At 53.6% G+C, this 26,955-nt stretch overlaps 1 protein-coding gene across 4 annotated transcripts in view; it reads right to left on the reverse strand.

Annotated features, from left to right (window-relative positions):
* Positions 1-3,165: 3,165 nt before the first annotated feature.
* PIK3R6 (phosphoinositide-3-kinase regulatory subunit 6) overlaps positions 3,166-26,955 on the reverse strand; it is a 58,957-nt gene continuing 35,167 nt past the window's right edge. For all 4 annotated transcript variants that reach the window (XM_075903473.1, XM_075903474.1, XM_075903475.1 and 1 more), the window contains 15 exons: positions 26,231-26,363; positions 24,105-24,174; positions 22,876-23,059; positions 21,065-21,212; positions 19,947-20,033; positions 18,508-18,964; positions 17,211-17,313; positions 14,400-14,522; positions 13,674-13,784; positions 11,972-12,062; positions 10,747-10,817; positions 9,094-9,184; positions 8,287-8,357; positions 6,279-6,391; positions 3,166-3,412 (listed from right to left, as the gene is read on the reverse strand). In XM_075903473.1, coding sequence (XP_075759588.1) covers positions 3,256-3,412; positions 6,279-6,391; positions 8,287-8,357; positions 9,094-9,184; positions 10,747-10,817; positions 11,972-12,062; positions 13,674-13,784; positions 14,400-14,522; positions 17,211-17,313; positions 18,508-18,964; positions 19,947-20,033; positions 21,065-21,212; positions 22,876-23,059; positions 24,105-24,174; positions 26,231-26,363 — 2,010 coding nt within the window. In that variant the 3' untranslated portion in view covers positions 3,166-3,255. The remainder of the gene's footprint in view (positions 3,413-6,278; positions 6,392-8,286; positions 8,358-9,093; positions 9,185-10,746; positions 10,818-11,971; positions 12,063-13,673; positions 13,785-14,399; positions 14,523-17,210; positions 17,314-18,507; positions 18,965-19,946; positions 20,034-21,064; positions 21,213-22,875; positions 23,060-24,104; positions 24,175-26,230; positions 26,364-26,955) is intronic.

The raw sequence follows: 26,955 nt of genomic DNA on the forward strand, positions 1-26,955 counted from the left end.
CAGTAAACAATACCAGCCCTCTCTTGGCTCTTAAATTCTGGGCATTTCCATTAAAATCTCCAAGCAAAGAGAAAGCTCTTGGGGTCTTCTGCGTTCTTGCTTCTAAATACTGGAGCCCAGAGACTTCTGTTACTCCTCAGAGGGCTAACTGCTTGGTAGTGGATTCCATGCCCTAATGCTGGGTATACAGTCTCAGAGCAGGGGCAGCAGAGGAAAGACATGAAGGACAACACTTACTTGGTTACTTGATAAGTAACCTCTTTCTAGGCAGACCATCTCCCCGTGTACACGCTCGCGCGCACACACACACACACACAGTGGCAATTGGCACCCATTTAATTTTTTAATATCATTTAATCAAGTAAAAAGATTGCACATTCCAATATATATAATCTATTACATCTATACAAATAATTTATAATTTATCTACATCATATACAACTATACATAATTAATACCTATAAACATCAGTACAGATTCAAAGCTACTGTACAGCTTTCTGGTTTTAGCTGGAGTGCCATGTGAGGTGAACCTATGGTTAAATCCCCAAGCAGGAGGACATGTGAGGAGCTGTTTGTCAGTCTCTCCAGTTACTGCCCTAGGGTATGTCTACACTACCCCGCTAGTTCGAACTAGGAGGGTAGTGTAGACATACCCCTATATAGCAGCTCACAGGAAGAGAAGTATTGGCTTCATCCAGGCATTTCTTGACCTCCTTTTCCATCATTACTAATGGGGTCTCCCAGGACCAAATTCATCTCTGCCTCATAAGCTTTTGCTTTTGCTCTTGCTTGTCAATTATTTACAATAAGCCATGAGTACACAGAGGTTAAGGATAACGCTGGTCATGCTGAAGAAATGAAAGCCCTGTTCGGAAAGCTTCTGGCTTTGTTTCTCTTGTATCTCCCGTGGGCTCCAGGGGCTGAGCTCAGCTGAACTTGGAATGAGATGGCTAAATATCCTAGCATAACAAAGTCATCATTTCCTTTGGGGGCTCTGATGAGATCCCAACACAAGAAAGCACAATGCTGTAGGAGTTAGGCAAATTCCCTAGACTGAGCTTTTGGATTATCTTTGCAATCTCTGTGATTATGATCCAGCAAGAGGGCTTGGCCTGTTTCCCATCATGCTGGAGTTATTTCCTTGAAGGAAAAGGTCCAATATACAGTTTTTATATGTGGAATAAGACACAGTGCTCAAGTACTTGAGTCACTTGGCAGTACAGCGAAGATCTCAATACACACTCAAGCCATGAGGGTCTCACAAGTGAGGGTGCCCCCTGGTGTGTATGAGATTCTCACAGGCACCGCTTACTTTGGTAATTAAGTGATGGGGGGAGCTTGGCTCTCCTGTTGCTAGGGAGTCTCTCACCTGCCATCAGGTTTGAAGATGATTTGCCAGCAGCAGGTATATTTCAATATAGTTTCCTAGGGAATTGCTTTTATTGGAATAGTTTTGTTCCATACACTAAGCTGGGAGGTTGTAAAACTTCAGCTAGAAAATAAAAAGTAAAAACTCTTTCAGTGAGGGCGAGAGTGGATGGTTGTTTGATGGGGAGTGATGGGAACTCCAGGAAGGTTGACACTTAATCTCTAAAGCCTATATGGGCAAGCATGTGACCCAAACTTCTTCAGTGTCCAAAGGGGCTAAATATCCAAAAAACCCTAAAGGGATCAAGATCTCTGGGCTTTTTGACCACAGCAGTTCTATGAAGGGTTAGATAGAAGAGCCTCATCTAAACATTGCAGCCCAGCATTTTTAACAGGGATACTTTGGTTGGTTGGATACACCCTGATTCCACACTTAGGCACTAAATTAAGTAGTCCCCTATTGTCAGAGGAACAGTTTCCTTTGGGAAAGACACACATCACTTCCCAGCTTGACCAGCTGGTCTATGGCAGGAGTACGGGGTGTCACCTCTGGAGTATGGGGCGGGGGGGGGGGGGGAAGAGGAGGGGATGTTTTTCCTGCTATTCTCCTGGATGAATTCTGCTGGGAGGTGCAGCTTAAAAGTTCACCAGCAGCTCTGTGGGAGTCTTGCAGGCTTAACCCTCAGCTGGGATGCACGGATCCTGCAGCCCCCTTCGTTCACCTTCAGCAGACAGCACCATTCCATGTTGGGGCTGCTGTGACTCTGAGCAGGACCTCTTTGGGAGCATGTGCTGCACTTGAAACCGTTCACAACTGCATAGCCACTTGGCCCAAGATGCACCACACAACAGTGCTCTACCACGTGCAAGCTGCTCTGGGCCCTCACACATAGAACCGAACAGAAAGGAGATGAAAGCCAAGACACTAGAGAAGCCGCTGATGGGCTCTTTGGGTAGCTGCTCTTGCATCATTGTGACAAAGCAACATTGGCAATGTGGTGTGGGAGCAAATAACAATTTTGGGAGGAGGTGTAACTCTGTGGGAGTTGGCACCAAGAGTCTCACTCAAGGAAAGTGTAACGATCACATCTATCAGGACTGAAGAGAAGCTTCGTTTTGAATTAGATCGACAAATTAATGAATCTACATGGGGTATGTGAAATGACACCACCTGGCAAGGAGCAGAAATGAAGATGGGAACATGTGGCCCTGCTGCTACGGGAGTGATGTTTGATCCTAGCCAAAACTACTAGCTTGGAAGTCCATGGCCGTTTTTCCCACTGTCCTCCATGGGAGCTAGGCAGACGCTAGTGACACACACGTTTTACCCAATTCCAATCAGCCCTTAAAAGCTTGTTTCTTTGCTGAGTGAACATTTCGAGGCGATTGCCTGTCTGGAGCAGGGACCCAGCACAAAGGGGGCCTGATCCCAGATTAGGGGTATCAGGCACTTCAGTAATAAAAAATATCAAATAACAATAATTGCATCCTGTGCCACACCTAGAGCAAGCAACAACCAAACTCTACCAGCTTGTCTCCAGTTCTTGGGAAGAAACCCCTCCTCTCCCTGCAAGGTATGTTACTGACACACACAGAATAACAGTCAGACTCCTGCTTATCTCCTCCCCCTGTGCTCAGTTCCCCAGCCCAACCTCACCCTTACATTACAAGAGACCCCCGATCTTCCAGCTTCCCCCAGGCCTTGTTCCTTGGCTTTGGTCTCAGCCACAGCATCACAACCGTCTTCCTGGTTTTCATGCCCCTCTTGAGCCCTAACTTCATGTACTAATGTAGCTCGGTAAGTGGAATTTTTAGTGTGTTTTTCAGTCGTCCTTCTGTGGTGAGCCAACCAAGCTCCCCTCGTGTCAGATTTGTCTGACCTTCTTCACTGGATGATTCCTGCAAATGTGTTGATGGGCAACAGCAAAGACTTGGGCATGTATTTGGCCAGTCCCATATCCCCTGTTTCATGCTGGTTGAATCTCATTGTCCTTGTCTTTTGCAAGCAGTAGCTGGGTTCCAGGCAAGGAGAAACGTCCACACTGCAAGAGATGAAAGATGCTTTTACTAAACATGCTGACTCGGGCCAAATAGTGATCTCACTTACACCAGTGTATACCCAAGTGTGACGGCACGTTGGGGTTTCCCCATCTCCTGCACCCCCGTGGTGGCACGAACAGACTCCACCAGCCAGTAGAATAGAGGGAGTTTATTGCTTCTCCAGGATACAGCACTGCACAGATGCAATCTGGTTACAGGAACTGGGGCTAGGAGGCCGCAGGGCCCCCCCTTGAGATAGGGGGTGGCTGGGGCCTGCAATCCCAGCTCCCTCCCTAGCTCCTTCTCCCCTGCTTCCCAGACAGAAACTGACTCTGTTCTAGCCCTGCCCCCCGGACAGGGGTTGGTCTCCGCCTTCTTCCCTTTGTCTCTCTCCCTGGGAGGCGACCTGTCGGACAGGTTGGGAGCCCCTTGCCTAGTGACTCATCCGCTGTCCTGTTGGGCTGTACTACAAACAGCCACCAGTGGAGGTTACCCACTGCCCAAGCCCAGCAACCAGCAAGGCATCCCCATACCACATTGGGTTATATAGCAGACAGCACACCCCCACTACGTCACACCAAGTAACTCCATTGGCTGTGGCTATTGCTTTGGATTTACATCCGCATAACTAAGATATATAGTCTATCTGTAGTCTTGGACTGCCTTTTGTTAAAAATATTATCTAATCATTGTAATCAATGTTGTTGTTATTAATTTGACTCACACAGTGCCTTCGGCAGCCTTGGTTTGCCTGAGGGGAATGAAAACTGTGTACTGCAGATGGGCCTGGATCAAAACTCCACCTTCCAACTCCCAGAACTTTGAAGTCATTTGAAACCCAAACCCAGACCAAATTTTGCATTTGGCTCCAGCTAAAACCCTTGAATCCGGTTCTGGATGTTCAACTTTCAGAACCAAATACCGGGGCTTGAGACTGTCCCATACAAAACACTTCACTTCTCCATCACTGAAAGGCAGCCACAGCTGATGCAGGATGTGACAGCTTGTTTTTAATGGGGCCCACCACACTTCCCCGGAGCTTGGGACAGGAATCCAAGGAGAAAACTGTCTCAGTTGGAAGCAGCGGCGGGACTGTCATTGCTGAGACTAGACCTCTGTCGTGACACCAAAGCTAACGCCCTGCCCTTTGCACAGAGCCCTGGGACCTAGAGGAAGACGAGAAGCAAGGACTTTGGGCTTACACTTCATCCACAAGACGGCAGCAGCATCCCCCAGCACAAGCTCTCACCATCGGGAAAAGGCACCATCTATGAAGGCACTTCTCACAGTCACCAGTTTGCCCTCTCCGACTTCCCTAAGGCTTCATTTCTGGTCTCTGGAAACATTTCACACCCACTGCAGCATTACCCGGGAGATTCACACAATGTTTCCCCTGGTGAGGTTCGTAGGAAATTGTTGTTGGGTCTTTTCGCCTGTTGGGCCTCAAATCTTTTGGGTTACTCTGCTGCTGGAGGCCACTCACAGATGAACTGGGCAGCTGCCGATGGTAGCGTATTTCTGAGCAGCAGCCTAAGATGCCGAAATTGGCCTCGCTACACCTCCCTTATGAGCTACACCTCCCTCTGGGCCAAATGCGAGTGGGATTGTGACCAGCGTTCCCTCTCATTTTTTCTATCCGTCTGCAGAATAAGTTTTGTTCTGTGCAGCAAGGCATGTGCAGATGTGCACCACCAACAAAACCACATCCTGCCAGCTGTGGGTGCTCTGCTAATTAGCTGGGCAGTACCTGAATCTCTCCTGGGTGGCTGTCCAAGCGCTCAGCCTACAGGAAACACTGGTTTGTGACTGAGAATGCCATGTTGAACACCACTCACTCGGACTTGGCCCAGCCACCCCTCTGTCACAGTCAAGCCTAGTGCCACAGGCTTACAGAGAGGAGATGCCAGCACACTGAAGTTTTACCTACCGCAGCAGATTGTCCTCAGTGGCCTCTGGCTGTTGCCTTAGGGAATCCCTTCCTCGAGGTTGGGAAGAAAGTACATCCCACCCATAGGGCTTCTTACTGACCACTGACCTGCTCCTTGCCCCTGACTGTTCTGCAAGGATGTGGGATCCTTCGGGAAAAAGCCACTTTACATGCTGCAAAGCAGAACGATTTCCACCGCCACAGACATGCAGCTTGGGGGTAAAACTCAAGCAGCTGTTTAACAGCAAACATTACACAACAGTTTCCAGCCGGACATGGAGACCCCTGTGGCCATATCCAGTGTGTCACGTGCAATCACACGCCATGGAGCGCAAAGAGCTCTGTGGAGCTCGGAAGCTTGTCTCTTCCTCCCACAGATATGGGCCCAAGATATCTGCTCTCCCACCTTGCCTCTGAGGCTTCAGAAGCCCTCCCCCCCCCCCCCCCCCCGCTCCTCCCCACGTGGGAGAGAAGAGTCTAATCCACACCTTACAACTGGGAAAATGGAACGACCAAGATTTTGAGGAAGTTAGTGGCTGTGTTGAGAAATGAGCCAGATCTCCTGGCCCTCAGTTCTGTGCTTTAGCCACTATCTTTTATCAGGTACTGTATCGAATAAAAGACTTTGCATTGGGTTTTCCATAGAAAGATCTCAAAATACATCATGAAGGAAGGCTGATAGCACTGACTTCATTTTACACTGGTAAGAGCAGGCCGAGGGAGGCGACGGGACTCACCCGAGGCATTTCGCCAGGTTAGCAGCAGGGTCAGGGCTAGATCCCATGTCCCCTGACTTGCAGGCCTGGACTCTAGTCACTAACCAACATTATCTCCTCTGTAGCACTGGGGACCTTGGGAAAAGACATGGTGTGTCTCTGAGGCGTCTAACTTTAAATCAGGAGCTCATTGCTTGTGAAAAGCCCGGCAGCAAGCGGCCTCACCTGACCACGTTTGTGTAGGTCCTTCTGACGTCCTTGTCCAGGCACAGGCTGAAGGTCCTTCGCTCCATGCTCTGGATTTTGATATCGTGTGTCCTGATCTTGTTTGGCACAGTCTGGAGCAACAGGGGGAAAAAGCCCTGCTGAGTTTGTCACTTCCCTTCCCCAGCCTGCCCCAAGGCAGACGAGGAGCGTGGGTGCATGTGCACGGATGTTTCGGAGCCTTGAGCCACAAGACACGACTGCTGGAACACAGAGGGAACTGGCTCCTTCCTTTTATTTCCCCCAGCACAAATGGGTCAATATTTTCAAAAGCAGCCAGTGATTTAGGTGCCTAACTGAGACTTCTCCTAGTCAGCAATCTCAGGGGCTGAACACCCGCAGCCCTAGCAATGCAGGATGTGCCACAAATCCCTAAATCAGGCCCTTTTAAGTTGTCCCAAATAAGACCTGGCCAGAGCCTCCACAGTAACTGCAGACAGCCTATCGCCAGTCATTTTAGTTTACTGTTCATTTCGCATATGATGCTGTCATTAGCTAACATGCTATGTTATGAACAACCCTCACATGCTAAATAGAGTAGTAATAGAGATCTAGCCTCTGAACTGTCATTCATGCTTAAATTTGACACTTTACGCCGGGTCTTAACAAAGACACTAATTATCTTACCCATTACAAAGATAGCTTCCCCAATTATCACCTCTAATATCATTAGCTCACAGACATTTACCTCCTCCCCCCCCACCCCCCCCGTTCTGAAATTTGATTTGTCCTTTTTATATGTGTTCACTTTTTTGATCATATCCCTTTGGTATATATGGTCATGCCTATTTTCTTCCACAATTTGATCTGAGGAAGTGGGTCTGGCTCACGAAAGCTCATCACCTAATAAACCATCTAGTTAGTCTTTAAAGTGCTACATAGTCCTGTCTTTTGTTTCATGCTAAATAGAGGTAAGTTGTAGGTTACAGAAGTCTATGCCTGATCAGCATGCAGAGAGAGCAATCATGTCCCATGAGGGCAGGGGACAGGACTTGATGACCTCTCGAGGTCCCTTCCGGACCTAGTATTCTATGTTGTAGAAGTAAGTAGGGTTGGAATGCAAGGCCTGTAGTTTTGAGGCCTGCAAGATTTTAGCTTAGCTAGTTTAGGCCCTGGAGCTAAGAAATGCCAACATAAGTAAGTCATGGGGAATAACCTGATGCCCTAAGGAGGAGGAGCCAAGTGGTAATATAGTGAAAAATTAGCTGGAAGATTAATTTTAAATAATAAAAACACTGTAAAGGTACCTCTGTCTCCACCCTGTGCCTTACCCGCAGGACACAGGTTGTGCATCAGTGCTAATGAGAATACAGGGAGCCTACACAACCTACAGAAATCAGGGTCCCTTTGGTTTCTAGGGGACATCAGACCAATAAGGAAAACAAGGCTGATACTTGTATGGATATGGGCTGAATTCAGGTACAAACATAATCGCATTAGAAAACGCGAGAGCCCAGAGCCAGAAAACTGAGCTCCCCGTGGGAAACTCCCGCAGGAACCATGTGCTCAAGCCGTGAGGAGCCATGGGCCCCCCACATGACTGGTAAGTGTGGGAGTGGAACTGTAGTTCTCACTTGTGCATAGGTCTGGGGAGCGTTTCGATGTACCTGGGTAACCGTAACCATAAGGTAACTTTACTCACGCATGTAAAGCAGACAGCTGTTGCCCAATAATTGGCTGTCCAAGGTGGTAAGTAGCAGCCCCAGTAGCATCTGCAGGGTCAGACACCCTAAACCCTGTCCTGCCGCCCAGCTGGACCCAGCGAGGAGAGCAGTGGGTGTACGGGGTGCTGTCTTCCTTTCTAACACGGTGGACAGGACCCTTACACCCTGTCTGGGTAACGAGGTTGGCTGCTCTTCCTTCCTCCCTCTCTGCAATGCTCCGGGGTTTCCCGGGAGGGTTCCCATGCAAGCTGTGGCTTGGCCCGACCCGGCTCTGAATCACCACCCACGGGATCACAGCTACTTACCGAAAACGATCTGCCCGACAGGTTGGAGGTTTTGATGACTTCAGCAATGTTTACATTCAAGCACATCAGATCTGCAACGGAATTGGGGCATTAGGCAGAGACGAGGGCGCAGGTCAGCCCAGCTCGCCTGGCCTTGGCTGGGTGAGGTCTGCCGGGGGTCCTCCACTGCTCGCTCTTCTTTGTGTGCCACCCCCCAGCCCCATAGGCGGGATGTTAGAATAACGGTCTGCCCATGCCTGGGCGCACTCCCCACCGCAGCGTGAGGGGGCCCAGAAGGAGAGCCACACAAGTTACTCCTGGCTCGTTCCCTTGCCCTACAGAAGGCTGGGTCCTGCCTTTGCAGTGACTCCATCCCACATCACCCCAGGGGTCTCCCCACAGGGGCAGGGGGCAGACGCAGAGGAGGCACCATGACCACGTGCACCAGCTGAAGGTCGATCCCCCAGAGGCATCTCTTCCTGCCTTCCCCTTCCCCCTCCCCCTCGGGTGGCGCGCTGCATGGAAACCTGCCAGCCTCGGTCTGGCAAGTGCAGAAGAGGTGGGACACCATGGCACAAAGGAGCATTGCTGAGGCCAGGCTGCACTCTCAGGTCCCGGGAGCTCTTTAAGAGTGAGCCTGGGACTCCGCAGTCAGATGCATGACAATGAGCTGCAGGGATCCCATCTTGGGCAGGCGGGTCTGGGCAGACTCAGCTCCCCACGCCCAGCCACAGCAGGCGCCGAGCATCCTGGGGAGGCCAGACTCCATGGTAACTTTCCCAGGCCCTGCTCAGGATACTCAAAACACTGCACCCGGAGAGCCCTCACCTTCCGCTTCGCTGGCGGGAATGGCTTTCATCACCAGGCCAGCCGAGCGCAGCAAGACGTCCACCTCCTTCTTCCGATCGCTCAGCAGGACCTGCACAAAGGGCTCCGTCACATTTCGTGGCGATTAACGTGGTTGGCCTGAATGAGACCGGCTGGGTGCCTGATCCAGGGCCCACTGGGACAGCCTAGCTCTGCTTTTTATTTGACCTCGCTCTCTCCCCTCCCACACCCCAGTGCTCCTACTTTGACGTTCTTCCTCGTTTGTGTTTCACTCTCTTCCACGTTCCAATCCTCACGGAACTTCTTCCCTCTGTGGCTGATAACATTCCTCTTCCTAGCTGAACTTTCAAACCCACCATATCTGAGTGGTTCACAGTGACCAAGCCCCTGGTGAATCCCCCAAAGACACCCTGCCAGCCCCTCTCGGTGACCGAAACAGCATTAGGGTCGGAGTGGGGAAAACCCATATGCAGTGAGAGAGGGAAAGGTGAGAAATATCAATTTAAAGAGCCATGTCAAAAAACCCACCCCAGATTCTAAACTACTCAGGGAGAACTGGGAATCATAGGATGGGAAGGGATCTCAAGAGGTCTTCTAGTCCAGGCCCCTGCACTCATGGCAGGACTAAGTGTAACCCCCTCACCTAGTGTGGGTCTCTGTTCCACGCAGTGGCACTTAGACCACTTACAGGGAGAGATAAGAACAAGGGAGCTCTACAGCCTAAGTTGAGAGCCAGCTGGCATTACAGCTCAAGCTGTAGTGGCTGCTATGTCTAAGGTGCCAGGTTCAATTCTGCCTGGTGGCAGTTACATAAGCATTACCTAGACTCTCCTAGACCATCCCCGATAGGTGTCTGTCCAGCCTGCTCTTAAAAATCTCTAATGACAGAGATTCCACAACCTCTCTTGGCAGTTTGTTCCAGTGCTTGTGCATGTATCTGTGTATTTAGCACCAACTTCTGCCTCCCTTATTCAGGCTCGATAACGTCTTACTTGATGAGGAATATTGCTGATTGCAAAGAGAGCGCCTGCTGAGTAAAGCACTGGGCAGTTGAAATAAGGGTGGCAGAACTGGGCCCTTTGGGGCTGTCTAGAGGACTAGGAAAAAGAGGTGTGTTCTGAAAAAAAGTCTCATTTTAAACACTGCCTAGGAGCTAATGCAGATGGGGCTGCCCACCTTTGCAAACACATTCGCAGGACATGGTCAAACTGAGGAACTCAAAACAAAAGGAAAGCACGTGGACAAACGCCTGTCAAGGTGTTCACTGAAAACTACCCCTCATGTTGTAGCTGTGTGAAGAGGCGCCATTAGAAATGATAATCCCGTGGGTTAGAGTTTACAGTTAACCAGTAAGAGGCCTTGTGCCTCCCAGCCAAGCTTTCCAGGACAGGGAGGAGTTAGGTGTCCTGGGAACAGCTGGCTCCTTGTTAGGAAGGCTGCTCCAGGAGCCGACATCTCTTCTCAGGGAAGATGACGTCCTGGCACATGCAGCCCTCAAGCAACGCACGTGCTGAAGGGAGCACAGCCACTTGTCGTGAGCGAAAGCAAAGGCAGTTTTTCCTTGTCCCCAGAGCCCCTGCATACAGAGTTCTCCCAGATCTACCATGAAGGGTCCTGGGAGCAGCGAGGGCCCGGGACCGAGTCCTGTCTTACCTTCCTGTACGTTACCGCGAGATCTGCCCCGGGGGCTTCCAGCGTTGTTTTCTTCTTTGTCTGCACCTGGTCTGGAAGAGGGAAATCAACGGGAAGTGAGGCCTGAATGGCAACATTGCTCATTCTGGGGAAATATGCGGCAATGTAAAGGCACAAGTGATTCCAGTGGGAGCAGGATTGGGCTACCCTGTTGCAGGTTAGAGCTCATGGTTTTACATCCGGGTTTCCTTTCCTGTTCTTTTATCAAGTGGCCCAACCTGCCAACACTACTTGGAGGCAGAACGTCTTGCAATTAGGTCCCCCCGCACCCCTCACTCACACTCACACCTGCAACACATAAATTCCACATTTTTCAAATTCCAACCCCGCTAGGCTTGGGAATATTTTCATGGCAGCGCCTGGAAGTTAAAGCCCTAGGTCGAACGGGAGCATCCGGCCTGAGGGATCATTCTTCAGGCTGTATCCTGGAAGGGGAGTTGTAGCCATGTGCATCCAAGCACCGAAGTCTGAGATACACCTGGGAGGTGCCGTACTCTGTCTCAGCATCACTCGGGTGAGTTTTCTAAGCCTGTAGGGCAGCCGTGGCCAAGCCATGGCTCACGATCCGCATGCAGCTCTTCCCCCACAAAAGTGAGGCTAGCGAAGCCACTCCTGCACCCCCTCCCTGCCAAATGGCGGCTGGCTCCCCTGTGCTCACCGGGTCGGCGATTCAAAATGGTGCCCAAGATGGCAGCCGTTGCCGGGAGCCTGATATGGCCAAAAAGCCTAAGCTTGCTTGCTCCTTAAAGGGGCAGCCTCCTTTTTTCCTTCTTTTTTTTTTTTTTTTTTGCTTGACAATTCTGGTGTGGCGTTTCGCATTTTTTCCGCCATTGTTTTGGCTGTGTTTGTTAAATGGGTTGGCCACCCCTGCTATAGGGCAAGTACCTACGAATGGGCATGCTTTCAGACATTGCAGTCTTTCCCCAGGTGCAGTGACGTCATGGAAGGGAGGGCAGCTAATCACTTCCAGCTTGTGACATCATAAGGAGACGTATTCATGAGCTGAAATTCTCATCAGCCATTAGGTTATTGCCTCCCGCTGGGCCTCGTGGGCTCAGCTCCGGGAGCAGCAGGCCCAGGGGGTGATGGAGGGGAACGTGGTTAGATCAGGGGATGGCTGATGAACGAGAGCACGGAGGAAGGGGAATTCATGCTGGGGGAGGAGATGCTGAAACCAGACACGCACCTTTGGGGGCTTTGCCGTCTTGCACTTTGGCACTCAGCTCGGTGAGGAAAACGTCCTCCGCTGGCTCCTGAGCCGGGTTACTGAAGAGAATCTGAAAGAGGAAAAGACCTTCTCTGAGAACAGCTCCTAACTGGTGCCCACATAGTGACCCTCTGTGACATCACAGGCATCTCTGCAGCAACCCATTGTGACATCACAGCGAGCGTGTGACTGCACTTGAGGAACAAGCAGCCAGAGGTAATGTATGCACTAGGAATAACAGTGACGTCACACCCCTCTCCTTTTCCTGGGTGGTCCTGCACAGAGTCTGGGAGAACTACCCAGGAGTTGCCTGGTTCCACGGAACTGAAAATCAGTATAAGGGAGCTCAAGAACTTTCCGAAAGAGAGCTGGGGGCTGGAGCTGGAACAATCCAGAAAGTCCAGTGAGGCACTGCAAGAACGGGTATTCTGCCCAGCCATTACTTCAGCCTCAAGAGCCGCTCCCGGGCTGACCCACAGAAGATAGCCAGGGACCTGCTTCTTTCCCAGCTGATAGATTTATCCTTGAACAGCAGCAGCTCAAGTGTCTGGAGTTACAGGCCCTGGAGGGTTCAGTCCCTGCTAACGGTCTAGCCAGGTGGTCTCCTTAAAGTCCTTTGCTAATTATTTTGGGTTCCTGCGGAATGTCAGGTCTGACGCTGACTCTGTTTCAGAGAAGATGGCAGGGAGCAAATGAAACGTTTCAGGAAATCCCCAAACCTGGCAGTGATCAAGCGGAGTCAAAACCTCCCCTGAGCTTCCTGCTTCCGTATGTCCTCACAGACTCTCAGCTAAGGGAGCTCACACCCCTCCCGAGCAAACCCGGCTCCAGGCAAACAGGCACTTGGGACCCGTGTGTGGTTTGGTGCCAAAGCCCACATGAAATTAGCTCTACGGTAGGGCCCTGGCACGACCCAGATGGAGCCCAATGGCTCCAATGGAGCTTCCCTAAGCGATTTGCAGGATCACTAGAGGCAGGAGCTCAAAGGGAAGATGGGGCCCGGAGATCACGGAGATTAAAGCCGATATCCCTGCACAAAGCCCTGGAAAACCTGGGAGCTTCCCACGGCTCGGCCAAGGCCTTGTGCAGGAGCCCACTCAAAGGGTAAAGGCCCCAGGGAAAATCCCCCCTTGTTTGCATCACTGGCCCGCCTCAAGCTTTCTTTCGGAAACCCTCCCGCGCCTCTGTGACATAGTGGGAGGGAACCTGCTAACTCTCTGGCTGCTGCCTGTAGCACCACCGAGCAGACAAGCGATGAGTCACTATGCAAAGAGGGGATCCCAACTGGTTTGGCCAGCTGACCCCCATGGAGAGGAACAAAGGAAGGTGGATGCTGCCCTGGCTGGGGGGCAGGGCTGGAGGAGAGTGAGTTAGTTCCTGGCTGGAAAGCAGGGAAGAAGGAACTGGGGAGGGGGCTGGGATTCCCCCATTTCAAGGGGGCACTGAGGCCTCTTAGCCCCAGTTCCTGTAACCAGATTACATCTGTGCAGTGCTGTATCCTGGAGGAGCAATAAACCACCCTCAATTCCACTGGCTGGTGGAGTCTGTTTGTGCCATTTCGGGGTGCAGGAGACGGGGGACCCCCAACGCGCCGTCACAGCCTCCACATCAGGGGTCTGAAGGACAGTGCCACTTGTGGCTGGCTGCCGTGGGGGGGTTATGCCACAGGACTCAGACTGACCTTCACAGCGTAGACCTGGAAACAGACCGGCTGGATGCCCATGCGGACGTAGTAAGCGATCACATCCATGATGAAGGGGTCGGCCGTGGGGTGAGTGCTCAGGGAGGAGGGCTGCGTGGAAAGCACAGTTGGCATCACCTGCCGTCACAGCTCTAAGACCAGCTCTCAGAGCCTGCCTCACCCTCCCCTCCCTCGTCCACTGAGCGCGCTCCACTTCGGCAGGGAGTTCCGCCAGAGCACGACCAGGGGGGAGGACAGCGTCTGGCCCCCTTCCCCCCCCACCGGTCTGAAAAGCCAGCCAACCCGAGCGGCAAGGCCTCAGTGCAGCCAGGCTTCTCAGCACAGGCCTACCTCCCCTGGGCCAGGTGGGAAGTTTGCAAGGGATCCTGCCCGCCGCTGGGGCCAACGCAAGCCCGTTTCCACCCTCTCCCCCTGCCGTTCAGCCACCCTGCATGGCGGCCCCTGGAATTGCGTTACAGGAATAAGCCTGATGAAAAACCAGAGCAAATTATCCAGTATTGGGAAGCCCTGGCTCCGCAGACCATGCCCCCCACAACGCCTGGCGCGGCCGCTCTGTATTTTCCACGTGCCTGCAGAAGCACCGTGCTCCGTTCAGAGGAAACACGGGGGGGCGGGGGCTCTGAGCCGCCCCTCACTCAAAGACCCCCCGGGGTTTCTGACGCACCCAGCACGGACAGTGCACAAAAGAGAGGGTCCCCCTCGTACCATGGTGGCCAGCTTGGGGATCATGTGACACAGTGTGTTGACGTTGCTCTCATACCAAGGGTCAGCTTTGCCCAGATACACAGCCAGCTCGCAGAGCTCCATCTGGCCAGCCGCCGTCTGCTCCTGCGGGAGGAGAAACACACGGTGCAGGACGGTCAGCCCCTGGCACCTGCTCCGCACACACCAGAACATCCCTCAGGCAGAGGACTGCATTTAACGGGAGGCAATCTTGCCGTGAACCAAACCACCTCTCCCTGTGTGCGTCTACCCTGCAGTCCGAGGGGCGGCTGCAGCTCTCATGGCCACACGGCCGAGCTTTGCCTGGGGCTAACAAACAGGAGTGGATGTGCCCTGGCTCCAGCAACGCCTCCCTATAGCCAGTGTCCTCTGCGGGTTTGCAGAGCCTGCCGCTGGACAGCACACTGCAGCCGAGCCAGGGCCAGCAATGCGGGTGCAGGTGCAGGTGCACGGGGTTCCCACCTGACGGCTGCACTGCAGTCGGGAAGCGCGACTGCCCTGCCGCACATGGAGATGGCCCTCAGCAGGCTCTGATGTGGCTGGATTAAAACTAGCTCACGTAACAGGAGCAGTGAGGCCCCAGGCCAGCCCAACCGGCCGTGTGGACTAGCTCCGCCCACACAGGTGTACACCTCGGAGTGACTCCTGCCCCTCCGGCCAGGGCTTGGCTGCTACCAGTAACTGAGCCAGCCTTGAACGAGATCAAAGCCTGCTCTGGGTACGTCTGCACCAGCCTCAGTCAGTCTGGCTTCCAAACCAGTGCAGCCAGACCCTCAGTGACCGGCTGATCCTCCCCCCGCTCCACTGAGCACTCTCACTGCTCGGTTTATGACACACATGGAGTCATGTGACATTTCGGCTCTTGGGGGCAGAGTCTGCATCTTCGCTTGCTGCCGTGGGGCAGCCGGGACATTTTCTGCAGCTCTGGGTGCTGCAGGCCACAGACCGTCAACGAATTAAGTGAACTGATGAGATGTTCACAGGCTGTCAGGGTCTCTTGCTTTTTTGGAGGCAAACTGAGACCGCCACGAGCCGTCCACATTCCTTGGTTTCTAATGGGGACCATGGTAGTGCAGCAGCCGTGAGCTGATCCAACCAGAATGCAGCCAGTTTCAGGCTGCCCCCGCCTTCATCCTCACTGGGACTCTGATCCTGCCTGGAGCTCTGTGCGGAAAGACCCTCAAAAGCCCTGTGCAGCCCCACTGATGTCCCGTCAGTGGAGTCTGTGGGGAAACAGGGGTCTTAAGAGCGGCCACACTAGGTCAGACCGAAGGTCCATTTAGCCCAGGGTCCTGTCTGCCGACAGTGGCCAATGCCAGATGCCTCAGAGGGAGTGAAGAGAACAGAGAATCATCATGTGATCTCTCCCCTGTTGTCCATTCCCACCCTCTGACAAACAGAAGCTAGGGACACCATTCCTACCCATCCTGGCTAATAAGTATTCATGGACCTAACCTTCATGAATTTATCTAGTCCTTCTTTAAGCCTGTTAAAGTCCCGATCTTCACAATATCCCCTGGCAAGGAGTTCCACAGGTTGACTGTGTGTTGCGTGAAGAAAAACTTCCTTTTGTTTGTTTTAAACCTGCTACCTGTTAATTTCATTTGGTGACCTCTAGTTCTTATGTGATGGGAACAAGTAAATAACTTTTCTTTATTCACTTTCTCCACACTTGTCATGATTTTATAGACCTCTGTCCTATCCCCCCTTAGTCTCCTCTTTCCTAAGCTGAAAAAGCCCCAGTCTTTTTAATCAATCTTCATATGGCACCAAACCCCTCATCATTTTGTTGCCCTTTTCGGAACCTTTTCCATGCCAATATATCTCCAGTGTATGGAGCTGAGTGCAGAATCCAGCCTTTGGTCAATAATGCTGTTCACTTGTAACAATTTTCATCTAAAGATCTCAAAGTGCTTCACAAACATGGAGCTCATTGGACTGTTTAGTGTCCGGTCTTTGTGCAGCACCTGGTGCAGGGAGGGCCAGCTCCATGATCCAACTTCCTAGGTGCTACTACAATGCAAATCAATAATAACACTATCACCACTGACTAGATGGGGAATCTCAGGCACCGTGCATGGAAGTGATATGCCCATGGTCACACAACAAGTCAGTGGCAGAGCCAGAAACAGGTTCAATGTGTTTGATGCCACAGAGCCTACTAGTACAGCCATAGACTCTCAAAAGGAAAATAGACTCATTTTCACGGCCGTAGTGTTTGACTGGGAGCATGAGCCAGACTAAAAGAAAAACTGTGTTTCTCTGGAAAGGCTGAGTGCACGAGCCCAAGCACCTTCTACAGTCCCAGAGTAGCTGGATGCATCCACTAAAATGACCAATACCAAAACAGGTCTTGTTGAGAGCTTAAATACCCTCACTAGGTTTCAGAGTTAACGTTCATTCATACTTTGCTGAGAGCTACAGTTTCAGGTCGTCTGCCTGAAGACTCAGTCAGACAGCCCTGCAATGGGCCCCCTGCGCAGATTTTTTCAGAGCCCTAAGGGCTAGACACAGAATTTTAAATCCTACAGAAACCTGGTGGGCTTCCAGCTAGCTCAAGCCAAGGCCTGGCAGCCCCTCCACAAGGAGCAGAAAGAGGATACAGTCCCCTCTTTTATCAGAGTCTGAATCTGCAAAAGCGACGAGTCCTGTGGTACCTTATAGACTACCAGGTTTATTGGAACACAGGCTTTCATGGGCAAAGACCCACTTCGTCAGTTGCATCTGCCTATACTCCAATAAACCTGTTAGTCTATAAGGGGCCACAGGAGTCCCCTCGGTGTGATCGCTCACCTCACTGGGCCAGCTGGTGCAAGGCCGCCCCTCTACCACAGGGACATAGTAGAACTGCAGGTTCAGCTTTGGCGTCAGGAACACTCGTCTGGTTTCTCGTTTCCTTGAAGTGAAAAGAAAATGAAAGTTACGTTTGCTATAAGCCAGCCACAGCTGGCTGCTTCAGGGGAAGTCCAACAGCACTGCCCCTCAGCATCTCAGAGGCAGGCAACGGCCTCCACTAGTCCCCTCGCATCCCCTCAGGGCTCTGTGCACACCCATGTTCGATCCTGCCTGGGCTCCATCACCATAGGGTCAGAGCCTCCCACGATCTTTATGTACCCTTGCAGCAGCCCCGTGAGGGAGGGCAGGACCAGGAAGTGGGGCACAAACCCCACGGGTCCCTTAGGAAGTCAGGCAGGGGAGGAGAGGGAAGCAGGGTCATGAGCCTCAGGCACGTGCCCTAACCACAGAACCATCCTCCTCCCCCACTTCCTGCCAGATTGGTTCTTTAGCTCACCAGGGCTGGCACATGAGGCTGTCGCATATGTTCATATAGCCCATGCCCACCGTGCGGCGCGGCGGCCTTCTGGAGGCTGGGGCACAGAGAGGGCTGTGAGCTGGAAAAGGTGTCCTTTGTCCCCATAAAAACACCAGGAGCAGACACTTTTCCATTGGTTTTGCCTCAAAAAACCCATTTTTCCATAAAAAAAAGGTTTCAAATGAACATATTTGCTCAGACCCATTTGTGCTTTTGCTGCAGCCTGTGAGCTACCTGGGCTGGGGCTGTCTCCTCAGGCTGCAACGGGGCCTGCTTTTGGTGCCCGAGATCCCGGATTCCAGCCTGGCTCCCAGCAGCGTGGGGCGCGTTAACACTGGATTCCCACCACGTCCCATCCCGCTGCTCCCAGACAGTCCTTCCCTCCCCTGGTGCGGCCCAGCGCGCACACCCGAGGCCAGAGGGGCACCGAGTGTTACTGAGCAGGAGAGGGGAGCCCCAGGAAGATCTCGGGCCCCTTCCATGCTGGGCTCCCTCTGGGGCTGCTCCAGGAGATTTCCCCCCACAACTGACACAAATATCCTGCTAAACTCTCCAGGACGGATTTCACCGGGAGATTGATGCTGGCTCTGGGAGACTCCAGGCCAGTCCTGGAGGGCTGGCAATCCTAACGCCAGGCGGTGCTGTGAGGTGGCACCAGCCAGCACCTATCCTGCCTCGGGTCAAAGCTTGTGCCAGACGTTTCCCCCCCGCCTTAGCTACCCCTGCACCCTGCCTGGAAACCCCCCCCCCCCAGAGGAGGCTGCGGCCTGTAGTTACCTCAGCGAGTAATAGGCCTGGGCCAGTCGCCCCAAGACCCTGTCATCCCCCAGCACCACGACCCGGGCCGTGTACAGTCTGCAGAGGTGGGGCATGGGCACCAAGTTGCTGCCAGACTTCCTGTGCAGCTTCCCAGGTTGCTTTGCCCCCAGGCCGTTGCAGCTGTTCTGCAGGAAGGCCATGCTCTCCAAAGGGGAGGCCCTTTTCTTAATGCCGCCCTTTCTCTGGAGCTTGGCCTGCTCCACCTCAGAGCCCCCGGGCGGCAGCAGCTCCTCGCCGGCCGCAGGCAGGTCCCGCTCGATGCCGCTGTCGGTGGACAGCACGGAGAAGCGGGTCTGCTCGCAGCAGTCGCAGTCAGGCGCCATGTCCTGGATCTCAAAGCTGTCCAGCTCCTGGCTCAGGCGGTCCTGCTCCCACGTGTGCGACAGCGGGCGGACGAACTGCACCAGCTCTTTCCCTGAGGGGAGAAGGCCTGTGAGTGATGGAGCCCACGTGCACAGCAGAGATGGGCCGAGGGCAGGGGAGCTGCAGGTGCCCGGGCCATGGACTGAGGTGGGGGTAGAGGCCTGAGTTGAGGCGCCAGCGCCTCGATCCAAAGCCCAGTGACACCTGCCAAGTCTCCGTCGCTCCAGCGGGAGGAGCAGGCCAAGCGCGCAATTCCAGTCACGGACACCAGCCCCTTTCACGTCAGCCGCGGGCGCCTTCAGGGACCAGGGAAGAGGCCAGAAGAAATGGGGGCAGCCCCACACCGCACAGGCCGGCACTGGGCCAGTGGCGTTCACAGCCCTACCGAAAGCGCACGCGGCCGAGACGCCTCTGTTCTGGCCCTGCTACCCCTGCCCTGGGCCCTCACAGGCCTCTCCCAAGAGAGCAAAGTGTGGCCCCGTGGCTCCTCGGGGGGCCTTTCCCAAAGAGAAGCCACCAGTCAAAGCAGCGACCGATGCCCTCAGTCTCACCATGTCCTCCAGAAGGAAAGGCCAGGCCACCCCAAACCCAGCACAGGACTTGTCCCCTGCCTCAGTTTCTCCACCCACGTGCCAGCCAGCAGGCCAGCCCACGGCCAGTGCATCAGTGACTCTCCCAAAGTGCCAATATTTCAGAGACTTTGCTGGTCACACGGACAGGTCAGCATCCAACCCGGCACCACCTACGGCCTGGCCAGACCCCGTCCCCTGCCAGGGCTTCTGCTAGGTAGCCAGACCCCACTTCTGCATCTTCCCCCCACCAGGCTCTTCTGCAGGAGCCTCTCCCTTCCCTGCAGCCCCCCCTTAAATGAGCTGCTCGTTGGCCCCCTGCTGAGCCTAGCCCCCCTCCCAAGGCCCCCCCCCCGTGGCAGGATCGCTGCATGCCGGGCCCCAGCGCGCGGTGCTGCCGCCCCCTGCTTCACACAAAGGCAGATCCCCGCTGCCTGGCACACGCTCCTCCGCCCCGGCACTCACAGAGCTGCTCTTCCTCAGTCCACAAGTGGAAGCTGATGTTGGGGTTGGGCAGCGGGGTGCCCTGGGGCCCTTCTGGGGAGCTGCTTCCTGCGGGGAGCGGAAACCCTGGGTTAACGGGAGCCCTTCGCCGCATCCCCGCCACGGGGGCGAGGAAAAGAAACTGCCCAGTGAAGATCCGGGAGCAGCCAGGGGAGCCGAGAGGATTACCCGGCCCCGGGCAATGTAGGGGGTGCTCTGCCCTCCCAGCAGGGGCAGGGCCTCAGGCGGGAGACATGGGGCTGCCCTGTAACAGGGTGACTGCCTCTGCACTAGAAGGGCTGTGGGTGTTACCTGTGCGGTGCCCACGACTCGAGGGGCTTCACCGGCCTCCGCATTAGGGTTGCCAGGTGAAAAATACCGGACACACTTATCTCAGACTGGGGGGAGGCTGGCGAGGGAGATCGGGGGGAACCAGCCAGTGGGGAGCAGGGCTGGTCAGGAGGGGGTTGGGGGGAGTGGGGCTGGCTGGGAGAGGAGCAGGGGGGAACCGGCTGGTGGGGAGCGGGGCTGGCCGGGAGCACACCAGGTGGGGGAGGAGGAACCGGCCGGCAGGGAAGGGGGCTGGCCCAGGCGCACGCAGATCCTGGGGTGCTGCCCATCCCACGCACAGTCCCCGCAGGGTGCATGGGCGAGTCCGTCCCTGGGGATTCCATCCCTCCTCCACCCCCGCCTCTCCACTGCGCAGTTGCGTACTGCCTGGCTGGTAGACATGCTCACGCAGCGTGACTCACTCAGTGTGAGCGTGTCTGCCAGCCAGGCAGTATGTAACTACGTCCTGACACTCATGATAATAATAAAACTTACTGAATTAGAAAATACCCGACGTTTCTATGTCCAGTATTTTCTCAATTTGTTTCCTGAACAGAAAGCTCAAATACTGGACTGTCCGGTTCAAAACCAGACACCTGGCAGCCCTACTCTGCATCCCATGGATTCTGGAAACGGTGCGGACGCACGACTAGGATGCAGGAACATTTAGCTAGCCTCAGACACTGTGCAGATCACCCTGACCTCAGCACCCTCACAGGACTTCTCAGCCCTATGGGCTCGGCTGCCTTTGGGGCTCACACCGTGCTTACCTGCCACGGAGGAGCTCAGCACCAGGCTGTAGATCTTCTCCAGCCTCTCAGCGTGCCGGATGCGGTCTGCATTCACCTCGCATCCTGTGCACTCCATGGCGGCCACCACTTGCTGGAACCAGTGCTCTAGCTCAGCGGTGGCCTTGCTCTGTCCCAGAGAAGTGCTATTAATAACCAGCAAGGGGCACTACGAGACCCCCTAGGGGACAAGGAGCATGGAGGAGGGGCCGCCCCCTTTTGCTAGACTGACACCTCCCCACTGCATGCTGGGTGAAACAAACGAGACCATGCTCCCGGAACATCCGCACCGCAGGAACAGGTCGATGGCAGCAAGTCTCAGAGCCCCGCTCTGCAAACTCGGGTGCGCACGCCAGAGCTAAAAACAGCAGCGCAGACATCCGGGCGTGGGCCAGAGCCTGAGATCTGAAACCCTCCCCCTTGCAGGGTCCCAGAGCCTGGGCGCCAGGCGCAGCCCAAAGCCCTACCCGGCAATTTTTCATGAGTCCCTGGAGCTGCGGGCTAGCTGTGGGGTTTGTATCTCCATAGGGACATAGCCTCAGACACACCCCAGCCCTGCCATCAGGGTCCGTTCTGGCGGGCTGCTCCACCCATGATGGCAGGAGGTACCAAGGTAGCAGAGAGAGAGAGACTCGTTGCTCTGACCAGGTCTATACCAGGGGAGAAAGTTGACCTAAGATACACAACTCCAGCGATGAGAACAGTGTGGCTGGAGTCACTGCATCTTAGGTCGAATTTCTGCATCGTTCCCACTGTGGGCGCTTGACGGATGAAACTCCCAACAACTTCCCTTATTCCTCATGACTTGGGGGAGTACCAGGGTCGGCGGAGACGCCAGCACTGGTCAATTTTGTGGGACCTTGCTAGACCCGTTAAATTGAACCCCGGGAGATTGATCTCCACAGTGTTGATCTCGGGGGAAGTGGAGTCAAGCCTTAAGCCAGCCCCAGCTCAGAGGAAGTTGCTGACAAGTTCATGCTGGAGGCCGTATTGAGGGCCAGATACTCAGCAGCAGAGCAAGCCGGCTTTTGGAACAGCTCCCATGCAGGAGGGCTTCGAAGGGGTCGGAGATACCCTAAGCGGGAGAACACCAAAAATCCAGCACTTCCTGACTCCACTAGCGTGCCTGAGCCAGACATGCCTGTCACGCTTGGTTCCTAGTGCTTCGTGCAAATGCTACTTAGGGGAGCGGGGCATTTTGCTGACAAGACAAACGACTTTTCATTTAAACAACAAGTTTCATGGAAAATTGTGGGTTTCGACTCAGTTGTCGGGTTTTTCAAGGAAAACTTGGGACCTGAAAACCAAACATGTTTAGTGAAAAGGGAGCTTTTTTGGAACCAAAAACAATTTTCAAAAACTGAAAAGATTCAATGTTTGGTTTTTAGTTTTTAATCGGATGTGGGAAATTTCAATGGAAATGAAACAGTCCTCCCCAGGATTATTTTTTGTTAAATATCCTGCAAAAATAGTTAGCTTGTTTTTCGATTAGTTCTACTGTCTGACTTCAAAGGTGCCGTGGAAGGGCTCACAGGTACTGCGCTACACTAAGCCACGCACATGCGTGTGTCTGTGGGAAATCTAACGGCTTCACGGGCACTGCTTGCGAAGCAAGGTGCTGTCACTGCATGCAAAGACAGCAAATCGGCTTTCTGCGTCAGGGGGCCGAGTTCTTCAGCGCACGTGTTCACTTCATGGACTTGCCTAAATGGGAGCAGAGCTCTTCTGAGAATCTAGCCCCGGGTAAACATGGTCATGTTCATGGTGCAATGCAGTTGCAGCTAACCCATTACCTGAAGAATCCTCTGCAAACTTTCAACATCACAGTCCTCCCCCAGAGCGGCCTGCACCGCTCGTGTTATCACGTAGCACAAGCACGATCTGCGGCTCTGGTGCATTTGAGCAGCTTTGGTTTCAGAGAGCAGCGCGTTGCACACGGTCTTGGACAGCACCTCTGGATCTGCAAACATGAAAACTCTGTGGAAATAAAGGGTTGAGAAAACAGAGGCACACAATAAATGGAGGTGGCCATCGAAGCGGAGTCTGCAATTAGTGAAGAGTGGGAGGGCAGGAAGGCATGCCCAGGGCCGGCCTTACCATGAGGGGAACTGAGGCGGCCACCTCAGGCGCCAGACTGTGGGGGAGGGGCGCCCCACTAGGACCCAGAGTGTAGAAAATTGTGTCTGCTGCTGGTGCAGCGAGGGGGATGGGGGCATCATTTGGGCTTCCCGCCTCAGGTGCCAAAATGTTGTGGGCCGGCCCTGGGCATGCCCTTGGGCATCTGAAAGGCAGGCGGGTGACTGCCAGTTGTGTGCCTCAGGGCTTACGCTGTCCGCCAGAGTCAGGGCGAAACGCAGCCTGTGGTGGAACCACACACAGAAGGGATTCACACCTCTGCGGAAGCCAGCACTTTCCCCTCGAGAGCAATGGACTGGACTTGGTGGGTCATTGGCTTGTTCTGGTGAGGCCGGGACTAATTCCACGTTGCGGCTAATCTTGCAGACACTGGTTCCGGGAAGAAGAGAACCGTCTGCTACTGGGCCAGGTTCAACCCTAGTGCCCCTGGGTACAACTCAGGTGAGGCCGGTGGAGCTGTACTCTCACCCCCGGATTGACTCTGGCCCATCCTCGTTATTCGCGCTCTCGGACTAGGATGGATATTTTGGGTCAGCACCGTTGGGCTCATTTCCACGGAGCTGCCGCAGATACTTCCTGCACTTCTAGACCTGTCTGGGGGAAGCTATCTGCTCCAGGGCCCCCGAAAACCAGCTGCAATGCTCAGCACAGCACCGGCTTCCTGCCACCACGCGTGTTTCCACAGACCGGCTATGCCACCGAAGTCTGTTGCACTCTGCTTTGGAATACTCCTGGCAGGGCTTGACCGCTGCTCCAGTCTGGTGCTAACCGCTGCTAGATGTTTGGCAGTATTGCCCAGTGGCACTAATGCTGCGTTCAGCAAAGGCACACACCTTGCAGCAGAGTGAAATGCCATGAGAAGCCACACTGAACAGGCAGTACACACCTTTCCTGGTAAGGATAGAGGTCGCTCTTCAGACTCTGTTCAGAAATCACCATTCTTTGGTATAACACCCCTACAAATAAACACATGCACAGGCAGCAGTCAGAGAACAGATAGTCACAAGCCAGAACAAGAATGGGGGCTGATTCTGATCTCATTTAGATAAGGCATGAGATAAGAGCAAGGTTGCTACCACATGGGAGTTACATGGCAATAAGGTAGACACGAGAGGAAAATCAAGCGCACAGTTTTATACAAGCCAGAACAGAGACAGTAAAATCTCACGGGGACTCTGCTAGAACACAGGAAAACACCTTCTGATTAGGAATAGCCCCAGTTACACACTGCGACTGTGTCTAGACTGGCAAGTTTTTCTGCAAAATTATCTGCTTTTGCGGAAAAACTTGCCAGCTGTCTACACTGGCCGCTTGAATTTCCGCAAAAGCACTGACGATTTCATGTACGATTGTCAGTGCTTTTGCGGAAATACTATGCTGCTCCCATTCGGGCAAAAGTCTTTTTCCGAAAAACTTTTGTGCAAAAGGGCCAGTGTAGACAGCAGAGATTTGTTTTCCGCAAAAAAAACACCGATTGCGAAAATGGCGATCGGGGCTTTTTTGCAGTAAAGCGTCCGTGGCCAATCTAGACGCGCTTTTCCGAAAATGCTTTTAAAGGAAAAGTTTTCCGTTAAAAGCATTTCTGGAAAATCATGCCAGTGTAGACGTAGCCTGCCTGTATTTCCCATCCTTTGCTGCGTTCATGGCTGGGCTCTGAAGCAGATGCAGGGAAAAAAGGGCCCGATTCAACCTTGTCTGTTTCTTCAGGCCTGATTCTCAGCGGACTTTTGCCCTGTGTCATCATTGGTGTCCACACAACGTCGTGGGTGGTTGGTGCTTCCCACCCGCACTGCTGTGGGGTCAGGGTTGACACAAGGTACAAGGCAATGGAGAAACTGCACCACCGAGCTGAGTCCCATCCAGCTGTTGCCCAGGGAGAGAGGCCCTGGGTTTAACGGGGCGCTCTGAGAGATCTGTGCTGTCTTCCCAACTCTTCGGCAGCATCTGTGCCCCCATTCCCATGGGACTGAGAATGCATCTCCGTGTGGCGGGGGGCCTGCTTGGTGCTCTAAGGCGATAGTGACGGGAGCCATAGGAAAAAAAACCTGTAAATAAGAATTTCAGCAAACAAAGTGAAGAAAACTGAAAATGCAGAATTTTGGCAACATTGGTTCTAAATCCATCACTTCTCCAGGAGACACTCAGGGGCTCTTTAACATTTAGCACCTGCTTAAAATAAAGAGGATGCGGGGGGTGGGTGCGAGTTGGGAAGGCTGCAGTTTAAGGCGAGATGCTGATTTTTCATGGCAGGGGACCGTTCCAAGGAGGATGGATTGACTGTGTGGCTGAATCACGGCCTGTCTCTGGACCAGCACTGGATTGGCCGGACCTGCTGGGCCCTGCATTCCCACTGCAGACCAATTTCCATTGATCTCTGGTTTTAGAGGATGGGACTCGGCTGGGCCTGAGAAGTTCTGGGTTCCGTTCCTGGCTTTGCTGCAGACTCCATGTGTGTGTGACCTCAGGGACCCGTCTCCTTGTCTGTTGGAGTTGTGAGCTCTGTGGGACCAGGACTACCTTTTTGTTCTGAGTCCATACAGCGCCTTGCACCACAGGGTCCTGGTCCATGCTTGGGACGGTCAGGCCCTATGGGTAATGCAGAGAATCTTAGCAGAATGTGGCTCTTAACTCCGCAGAGGCCTCTGGGCACAACTGTGATCCCCATCATAGCTATGGTGCAGGGAGGGTGAGTCTCTTGGAGATCTGGACACAAAAGTCTCTTCTAAGCACCATTCTCCTCCTTTCCGTGAAGCAGGAACGTTTGCTGCCTCCCGCACATGACGCAAAGCGAGCGCGAGGTCGCCGTGAGAAGAGGGCAGAGTGTGATGATCCCGCTGCGGCAGCCACACAGAGAACTGCAAGGGAGCCTACAGGCAGAGCTGGGAGGCATTTAGGGACCCGACGCACAGAAAATACCTTTCACCCTTCTGGGGACTTAATCGGTAAAGCAAAGATGTTGTCACTTCCCAGCCCAGCCCCGTGCCACAGGACAGATGCCTGAATCCCACAAACCTGGCGCTGTTCTTTCTGCTTTTAGCCGGAAGGCGTAGTCCAGGCCAATGGAACAGAACGGCTTGGGCAGGGTGAGGAGCTTTTTACAGAAGTCATACACTCTCTCATAGAGATCGTCCGAAATGCAGGGAGCCTGGAACGGGAAAGGAACGGTTAACAAGATCCCTTCGGAGACCATGGAGCCCCAAAAGCCTGGCTCTCTGTGGGGGAAGCTCTTCCCCACAAGCGAGATCCATAAGACACAGGTAGCCGAGGATGCTAGGACCCAAAGCTAAAGACAGAATTCAGCTCTGGTGTACATGGATGCCTCTCCTGCCGAAGTCGATAGGCCTGAGTCTGACCTCAGCTCAAGTAATGGCGATTCTGCAGAGATCTAGAAATACCCTCTTGCAAGGCCGCAGGGGCCAGCTGTCTAAAGGCATTTAGGTGCCTGCACTAAGAAAATCCCAGTATGTCCCTATTTGTATTTTGTATCTAAATACCTTTACAAGTCTGGCCTGGGCCTCGTTAGGCCCTGTCTGTTTCACATCCCACGCTGGCAAAGCTGCGAATTCACATGCACACACTCAGGAAGCTTTCTGAGAATACTCTCTGCAGTTACAGGTGTATCCGAATGCTGGAAGCAGGCTCCACATGGCCAACTGAATGGCAGGCCTGGGTCTAACTTCACCTAATCATAGTACTGAGCTCTGAGCCTAGAGCCGGTCATGTGCAGATCTCCGAGT

Source organism: Pelodiscus sinensis, chromosome 20, assembly GCF_049634645.1.
Source record: "Pelodiscus sinensis isolate JC-2024 chromosome 20, ASM4963464v1, whole genome shotgun sequence".
Classification (NCBI taxonomy): domain Eukaryota; kingdom Metazoa; phylum Chordata; order Testudines; family Trionychidae; genus Pelodiscus; species Pelodiscus sinensis.